Source organism: Eptatretus burgeri, chromosome 17 (genome assembly GCF_056783735.1).
Source record: "Eptatretus burgeri isolate ZD-2024b chromosome 17, Ebu_testis_v1, whole genome shotgun sequence".
Lineage (NCBI taxonomy): Eukaryota > Metazoa > Chordata > Myxini > Myxiniformes > Myxinidae > Eptatretus > Eptatretus burgeri.
This window is the reverse complement of record NC_140977.1, coordinates 17,848,502-17,858,208: the sequence shown is the minus strand read 5'-3', so window position 1 is coordinate 17,858,208 and position 9,707 is coordinate 17,848,502. Positions and strand designations below refer to the sequence as shown.

The window sequence follows — 9,707 nt, the reverse complement described above, 5'->3', positions numbered from 1 at the left end:
GAAAAAGAAAAAGAAAAAGAAAAAGAAAAAGAAAAAGAAAAAGAAAAAGAAAAAGAAAAAGAAAAAGAAAAGAAAAGAAAAAGAAAAAGAAAAAGAAAAAGAAAAAGAAAAGAAAAAGAGAAAAAAGAGAAAAAAAGAAAAAGAGAAAAAGAGAAAAAAGAGAAAAAGAAAAAGAGAAAAAGAGAAAAAAGAGAAAAAGAGAAAAAGAGAAAAAAGAGAAAAAAGAGAAAAAGAGAAAAAAGAGAAAAAGAGAAAAAAGAGAAAAAGAGAAAAAAAAGAAAAAGAGAAAAAAGAGAAAAAAGAGAAAAAAGAGAAAAAGAGAAAAAAGAGAAAAAGAGAAAAAGAGAAAAAGAGAAAAAAGAGAAAAAAAGAGAAAAAAGAGAAAAAAGAGAAAAAGAGAAAAAAGAGAAAAAGAGAAAAAGAGAAAAAGAGAAAAAGAGAAAAAGAGAAAAAGAGAAAAAGAGAAAAAGAGAAAAAGAAGAAGAAGAAGAAGAAGAAGAAGAAGAAGAATCAGAGAAAGGTGGCGTTTTTTTTGTTGTTGATTTCAGATAAGAAATAGAGTGATTCGTTGGGAGGGATGGGGGACGTTAAGAAAGTGGGAAAGATAGAAATTGAAGATAATGGGGAGAAAAAAAACAAATAAACACAATCATACACAAAGGGGAACAAAGGGTAGGCCTCAAGCCTCAAGGATAGGCCTCAAGCACCCAGTAAGATAAGTTCGACGAAATGTCACAAAATAGCACGATTTTTGAAACAACACCGAACTAGGAACACACAGTAACATGTAGGTGAGAAAATAAACAGCTAAAACGGGACAGATAACGACCGGAAACTTAACTTTGAGATCGTCAGCAGGGAGCCCCCAAGGAGACCTGCCAATGCTCCAAACCCAGAACCCAATTGTGAATAAAATGGTCCAACTGGGGATAAAATGGGCCACAGAAAAATATTAATGACATCATCAATCACGTAATTCAGCAGCCATGTTGTTTTTTATTTTTTAAAAGCCTTCAAAAATGTTATTCTCTGAAGTGGCTGAACAGATTGTGAAGTGGCTGAACAGGTTATTCTCGATTGTGAATTCTCATGTGTGTTTTAAGGGTGGATGATCGATTAAAAGACTTTCCACAAACTGTGCATTTGTATGGGCGTTCACCACTGTGAATTATCACGTGTGTTTTAAGGTGGGATGACTGATTGAAAGATTTTCCACAAACTGTGCATTTGTATGGGCGTTCACCACTGTGAATCGTCATGTGGGTTTCAAGGGCGGGTAACCGATTAAAAGACATCCAACAAACTGTGCATTTGTATGGGCGTTCTCCATTGTGAGTTCTCATGTGTGATTTTAGGTGGGATGACTGACTAAAATATTTTCCACAAACTGTACATTTGTATGGGCGTTCACCATTGTGAATTGTCATGTGCATTTGAAAGGTGGACAACTGATTATAATATTTTCCACAAACTGTGCATATGTATGGGCGTTCTCCATTGTGAATTGTCACGTGCGTTTTAAGGGTTGCTGACTGACTAAATGATTTTCCGCAAATTGTGCATTTGTATGGGCGTTCTCCATTGTGAATCATCACATGCTTTTTAAGGTTGGATGACTTATTAAAACATTTTCCACAAACTGTGCATTTGTATGGGCGTTCACCATTGTGGATTCTCATGTGTGTTTTAAGGTTGGATAACTGAATAAAAGATTTTCCACAAATTGAGCATTTGTATTGGCGCTCACCCTTGTGAATTGTCATGTGCGTTGTAAGGGTGGATGACCGATTGAAAGATTTTCCACAAACTGTACATTTGTACGGGCACTCGCCGCTGTGAATTCTCATGTGTGTTTTAAGGTCGGATGACCAATTAAAAGCTTTTCCACAATTTGTGCATTTGTATGGACGTTCTCCATCGTGATTTCTCGTGTGTATTTTAAAGCTGGATAAATAAATGAATGATTTTCCACAAATTGTACATTTGTATGGGCGTTCACCATTATGAATTCTCATGTGTGATTTTAGGGTGGAAGATCGATTGAAACATTTTCCGCAAACTGTACATTTGTATGGGCGCTCTCCATTGTGAATTCTCAAGTGTGATTTCAGGGTGGATGACTGATTAAAAGATTTTCCACAAACTGTGCATTTGTATGGGCGTTCACCATTGTGAATTCTCAAATGTGATTTCAGGGTGGATGACTGATTAAAAGATTTTCCACAAACTGTGCATTTGTATGGGCGCTCACCATTGTGAATTATCATGTGTGATTTTAGATTGGATGACCGATTGAACAACTTTCCACAAGTTTTGCATTTGCATGGATGTTCAGCTTTCTTTCCTTTGTGAGTCTGGTGAAATTTATTTTCTGCGACCATTTCATTATTCTGTTTGTCCTCTTTGTAAAAAGTCATCTTGCTCGTGTCAGTTGGTGAGTCCAGTGGATGTGTCTCTGATCCGTTCAAAAAAGCAGGTGCAGTCTCCCTTGTGGATGCAATGGATCCACCTGTAAATACAACATCACATGACCTGTCAAAAAAAATCATATTCTGTTGAATACTCGCAATATCATTCTGACAAGGGTACCTAAATATGTTCATTTGTATTCATTCCACTACAGAAGAGTAAAAAAAAATATTCTTGATGTAAATATACAGCACTGTGCAAAGGTTTGAGGGTTTTTTTTCCATGAAATTCATCATTTACGGTAAATTATCAGTTTACGGTAAAACTGGAGACTTCATAGAACAAGATATTGCAAACCCTCGCCCGGACTTCTTTTGAGTGGTGTATTTTTATGGGTTTTAGGGTAAATCCAGTATGGCTGCAAACCCATGTGACCAATGACATCATATGTGTGAAACTTTTGTTCCTCATGGACAGGCGGTCATAGATGTAAAGTTTCGCCTCCATCTGTTCAGCCACTTCAGAGAATAAGATTTTTGAATGATTTTTAAAAATAAAAAACAATATGGCTGCTGAATGACATGATTGATGTCATTAATTTTTTTCTGTGGATCATTTTATCCCCAGATGACCCTCAAACATTTTCATACTGATTGGATGTGGCGTTTTACATATGCAATTATGACGTCATAACGAGGGCACCTATGACGTCGTTAAAAAAAAATTACACTCATTCCCCATGAAGAGTACTTGCTATGTGCCAAGTTTCAATTTTTTCCTTGGTGTGGTTTCAGAGATACAGAGGTCAAAAGTTTTTCCAATATGGCTGCCACACCACGTGACCGATGATGTCATAATTAACATTCGAACATTCTACATGAGTAATCGCACCAATGGTGAAAATTTCGTCTCAATCCGACAAGCGGTTGCAGAGAAAAACAAATGTTCTGTGCGGGCAAACAAACAAACAGAGACAGACAGACAGACAAACAAACAAACAAACAAACCAATGTCACCCGCAGGGTGACCCGTATCTTGCCAAAAGGTGACCACGTGTGACTTCTTTAAGGTCACACTGAGGTGAACAGAGCTGCTATCCACCAGGAGCGACACTTGAGGAATATCTGCCTACGAGAGATTCCGATGAGAATCATTCTTCAGAGTAACCATGAAAAATATGCGTTTGCCTCATAACGTCACCAAATGACGTCATAATGTCTCAAGCTTGACATATCTAGAAAGCACTCATCGAGGTACTAAACGATATGGTTCCTAAAACTTGAAAATTTGACCTTGGGGTCAAATATGTTTGACCTGAGGCGCTAATAATGAAAGTCAAGGCTAATCACCACCAAAAATTAATCAACTGAGCGCCAGACCATGAACTATATTCCCATGAAGTTTGAAGACGATCCGATCAAAATTACTCAAAAAATAAGGGTTTCGTCGACTCCCCTGATTTGCGACAAAGTGACCTTGACCGTTGACCTTCAAAATTTTATGCGCTGAAAGGGACCTCTATAGGCCTCTGATATGCGAAGTTACAAAAATTTCCAATGATAACTGTGCTCTGCAGAGTGATTTATACGTGATTACAGACCAATAAAAAAAACAAACAAACAAACAAAAAAAAAAAAACAGATGAAAGTCAAGGCCAATCGCCACCAAAAATTAATCAGCTGAGCGCCAGACCATGAATTATATTCCCATGAAGTTTGAAGACGATCCGATAAAAATTACTCAAAAAAATAAGGGTTTCGTCGACGCCCCTGATTTGCGACAAAGTGACCTTGACCTTTGACCTTGACCTTCAAAATTTTGTGCACTGAAAGGGACCTCTATAGACCTCTGATATGCGAAGTTACAAAATTTTCCAATGATAACTGTGCTCTGCAGAATTTTTTATACGTGATTACAGACAAACAAACAAAAAATAAAAAAAATAAAAATAAAAAGAAACATACAAGCTGACTAACATATCTTGCAAAATCTTCGTTTTGGCAAGATAATGAAAAATCACTCAGAGAGTGGCAACTTGGCAAAACAGCACAAAGTAGAATGGCACTCGGTAGAGCGCATACTTCTGCCAGGTGGAACAGTTCACGTTTTGTATCCCACTGATGGGCTGGATCTGAACCAAAATCCAATCCGCTTGTTCTTGTCACCTATTCAACTCATCCACCTTGATTTGGTCTCTGTTGACCTCAAAAATAATAGGTGGTTGAATTCAGTGACCTGATTTGTAAATGTTCTTCAAATTCCAAGTCAATCGGATGAAAATTGAGGATTTTAGAAAATTTAGCGCAAATTGGCCTTTTGGCCTCAGATGACCTCAAAATTAATAGGTGGTTGAATTCAGTGACTTGATATGCAAATGCTCTTCAAATTTCAAGTCAATCAGATGAAAATTGAGGATTTTATAAAATTTGGCCCAAATTGGCCTTTTGGCCAAGGTTTACCTCAAAATTAATAGGTGGTTGAATTCAGTGACATGATATGCATGCAAATGCTCTTTAAATTTAAAGTTAATTGGATTAAAATTGAGGATTTTAGAAATCTAGCCGATGTTGACCTTTTGGTCTATGTTGACATTTTTGCCTATGGCAACCACAAATATAATAGGTGGTTGAATTCGTTGGCCTGATATGTAAATCCTTTTCAAATTTCAACTCAATCGGATGAGAATTGAGGATTTAGAAAATTTGGCCCAAATTGGCCTTTTGGCATATTTGACCTTTTGGCATACGTGTACCTCAAAATTAGCAGGTGTTTGGAATCAGTTACCTGAAATGAAAATGCTCTTCATATTTCAAGTCAATCGGATGAAAATTAAGGATTTTAGAAAATTTAGCCCAATTGGCCTTATGGCTTAGGTTGATCTCAAAATTAATAGGTGGTTGAATCAAGAGACCTGTTATGCAAACAATCTTCCAATTGCACGTCAATCGGATGAAAATTGACAATTTTGGAAACAATTTCAAAATTTGGCCTATTTGGGGTTGACTTTATGGCCTCTGTTGACCTTTTGACCAATGATAACCTCAAAAGTAATAGGTGGTTGAATTTGTTGACCTGTGATGCAAATCCTGTTCAAATTTCAAGGAAATACAAGGAAATCCAACACAGGTGGAGGCCATTCAGCCCATCATGCCTGAGAACACCACACCAATTTATCAAGATACTAATTTATCAAGATCAAGATACACCACATAAGATACAACAAAGAAAATGCAAAAAAAAAGTATTTAATTAATGAGATAATTGTTACTTACGAAGTCTAAAGATTTCGTAAGTATATTGATGCCTTCCGTTTCTGTTTGTTTGTTTGTTGGCACGATAACTCGAGAACGGAAGAAGCTACCAATGTCAAATTACACCACGTGATTCAGGAGGCTGATGGCTAGTGCTGATTAGATTTTGGAAGAAATCGGTCAAAGGTCAAGGTCACAGTGAGGTCAAATATTCGATTTTTGATGGTTTGGTACAGATAACTCGAGAACGGAAGAACCTACCAATGTCAAATTAAACGACGTGATTCAGGAGGGTGATGGCTAACGCTGATTAGATTTTGGTCAAAATCGGGCAAATGTCAAGGTCACAGTGAGGTCAAACATCCAAAACATTCGATTTTTGATGGTTTGGTACAGAATCATTGTAGAAACTTCTGGTTTGCGTCGCTACCTTCTCTCGAAACAGCTTTTATTAGACAAGGTCAGAGGTCAAGTTGACGATTTCGTAAGTACCAGTCTATGACTGCTTATTTGTTTGTTTCTTACGAAATCTAAAGATTTCGTAAGTATATTAATGCCTTCTGTTTCTGTTTGTTTGTTTGTAGGCACGATAACTCGAGAACGGAAGAAGCTACCAATGTCAAATTACACCACGTGATTCAGGAGGGTGATGGGTAGTGCTGATTAGATTTTGGTCAAAATCGGTCAAAGGTCAAGGTCACAGTGAGGTCAAACATTCGATTTTTGATGGTTTGGAACAGAATCATCGGAGAAACTTCTGGTTTCGTCGCTACCTTCTCAAGAGACAGCTTTTATTAGACAAGGTCAGAGGTCAAGTTAACGATTTCATAAGTACCAGTCGATGACTGCTTCTTTGTTACATGCAAAATCTAAAGATTTCGGAAGTATATTGATGCCTTCCGTTTCTGTTTGTTTGTTTGTAGGCACGATAACTCGAGAATGGAAAAAGCTACCAATGTCAAATTACACCACGTGATTCAGGAGGGTGAATGCTAGTGCTAATTAGATTTTGGTCAAAATCGGTCAAATGTCAAGGTCACGGTGAGGTCAAATATTCGATTTTTGATGGTTTGGTACAGATATCTCGAGAACGGAAGAAGCTACCAGTGTCAAATTACACCACGTGATTCAGGAGGCTGCTGGCTAGTGCTGATTAGATTTTGGTCAAAATCGGTCAAAGGTCAAGGTCACAGTGAGGTCAAACATACAAAACATTCGATTTTTGATGGTTTGATGCAGATAACTCGAGAACGGAAGAAGCTACCAATGCCAAATTACACCACGTGATTCAGAAGGGTGATGGCTAGTGCTGATAAGATTTTGGTCAACATCGGTCAAAGGTCAAGGTCACAGTGAGGTCAAACATTCGATTTTTGATGGTTTGGTACAGAATCATCGTAGAAACTTCTGGTTTGCGTCGCTACCTTCTCCAGAGACAGCTTTTATTAGACAAGGTCAGAGGTCAAGTTGACGATTTCGTAAGTACCAGTCTATGACTGCTTATTTGTTTGTAGGCACGATAACTCGAGAACGGAAGAAGCTACCAATGTCAAATTACACCACCTGCTTCAGGAGGGTGGTGGCTAGCGCTGATTAGATTTTGGTAAAAATCGGTCAAAGGTCATGGTCACAGTGAGGTCAAATATCCAAAACATTCGATTTTTGATGGTTTGGTGCAGAATCATCGTAGAAACTTCTCGTTTGCGTCACTACCTTCTCTCGAGACAGCTTTTATTAGACAAGGTCAGAGGTCAAGTTAACGATTTCATAAGTACCAGTCGATGACTGCTTCTTTGTTACATGCAAAATCTAAAGATTTCGGAAGTATATTGATGCCTTCCGTTTCTGTTTGTTTGTTTGTAGGCACGATAACTCGAGAACAGAAGAAGCTACCAATGTCAAATTACACCACGTGATTCAGGAGGGTGATGGGTAGTGCTGATTAGATTTTGGTCAAAAATCGGTCAAAGGTCAAGGTGAGGTCAAATATTCGATTTTTGATGGTTTGGTACAGATAACTTGAGAACGGAAGAAGCGTCCAATGTCAAATTACACCACGTAATTCACGAGGGTGATGGCTAGCGCTGATTATATTTTGGTCAAAATCGGTCAAAGGTCAAGGTCACAGTGAGATCAAACATCCAAAACATTCGATTTTTGATGGTTTGGTACAGAATCATCTTAGAAACTTCTGATTTGCGTCATTACGTTCTCTCGAGACAGCTTTTATTAGACAAGGTCAGAGGTCAAGTTGAAGATTTCGTAAGTACCAGTCTATGACTGCTTGTTTGTTTGTTTGTAGGCACGATAACTCGATTAGGGAAGAAGCTACTAATGTCAAATTACACCACGCGATTCAAGAGGGTGATGGCTAGTGCTGATTTGATTTTGGTCAAAATCGGTCAAAGGTCAAGGTCATAGTGAGGTCAAATATTCGATTTTTGATGGTTTGGTACAGATAACTCGAGAACGGAAGAAGCTACCAATGTCAAATTACACCACGTGATTCAGGAGGGTGATGGCTAGTGGTGATTAGATTTTGGTCAAAATCGGTCAACGGTCAAGGTCACAGTGAGGTCAAACATTCGATTTTTGATGGTTTGGAACAGAATCATCGGAGAAACTTCTGGTTTGCGTCGCTACCTTCTCTAGAGACAGCTTTTATTAGACAAGGTCAGAGGTCAAGTTGACGATTTCATAAGTACAAGTCTATGACTGCTTGTTACTTCCGAAATCTAAAGATTTCGTAAGTATATTGATGCCTTCCGTTTCTGTTTGTTTGTTTGTTTGTGTCGGCACGATAACTCGAGAACGGAAGAAGCTACCAATGTCAAATTACACCACGTGATTCAGGACGGTGAATGCTAGTGCTGATTAGATTTTGGTCAAAATCGGTCAAAGGTCAAGGTGAGGTCAAATATTAGATTTTTGATGGTTTGGTACAGATAACTCGAGAACGGAAGAAGCTACCAGTGTCAAATTACACCACGTGATTCAGGAGGGTGATGGGTAGTGTGCTGATTAGATTTTGGTCAAAATCAGTCAAAGGTCAAGGTCACAGTGAGGTCAAACATCCAAAAAATGATAACTCGAGAATGGAAGAAGCTTCCAATGTCAAATTACACCACGTGATTCAGGAGGGTGGTGGCTAGCGCTGATTAGATTTTGGTCAAAATCGGTCAAAGGTCAAGGTCACAGTGAGGTCAAACATTCGATTTTTGATGGTTTGGTACAGAATCATCGTAGAGCTTCTGGTTTGCATCGCTACCTTCTCCAGAGACAGCTTTTATTAGACAAGGTCAGAGGTCAAGTTGATGATTTCGTAAGTACCAGTCTATGACTGCTTGTTTGTTTGTAGGCACGATAACTCGAGAATGGAAGAAGCTACCAATGTCAAATTACACCACGTGATTCAGGAGGGTGATGGCTCGTGCTAACTAGATTTTGGTTAAAATCGGTCAAAGGTCAAGGTCACAGCGAGGTCAAATATTCGATTTTTGATGGTTTGGTACAGATAACTCGAGAACGGAAGAAGCTACCAATGTCAAATTAAGCCACGTGATTCAGGAGGCTGATGGCTAGTGCTGATTAGATTTTGGTCAAAATCAGTCAAAGGTCAAGGTCACAGTGAGGTCAAATATCCAAAACATTCGATTTTTGATGGTTTGGTGCAGAATCATCGTAGAAACTTCTGGTTTGCGTCGCTACCTTCTCTCAAGACAGCTTTTATTAGACAAGGTCAGAGGTCAAGTTGACGATTTCGTAAGTACCAGTCTATGACTGCTTGTTTTTTTTTGGATTTTGTATAAATTATGCTCTGGGTTGGACCGCAACTCAGAGGGCTTCATCGACTGCATGTTGTATTGCATTCCGTGTATCCCTCCCATGCACATGAATAAATGATTCAAACTCTGAACCTGATCACTGAATTCTTCGACACATCCAAACTAAACATGATGTGATGATGATTTTTCAGCAATTATTCCTATTTCTTGGAGAACTCTTGATCTTGCACTGATTCAGCCCCAATGCTTACAAAAGATGATA

General features: G+C 38.4%; 1 protein-coding gene across 3 annotated transcripts in view; it reads right to left on the bottom strand.

The window, feature by feature from the left end:
- Positions 1-476: 476 nt before the first annotated feature.
- The window catches only part of LOC147009443 (uncharacterized), a 29,343-nt gene continuing 20,112 nt past the window's right edge, over positions 477-9,707 (bottom strand). For all 3 annotated transcript variants that reach the window (XM_085861848.1, XM_085861847.1, XM_085861846.1), the window contains one exon: positions 477-2,509. In XM_085861848.1, coding sequence (XP_085717974.1) covers positions 1,068-2,509 — 1,442 coding nt within the window. In that variant the 3' untranslated portion in view covers positions 477-1,067. The remainder of the gene's footprint in view (positions 2,510-9,707) is intronic.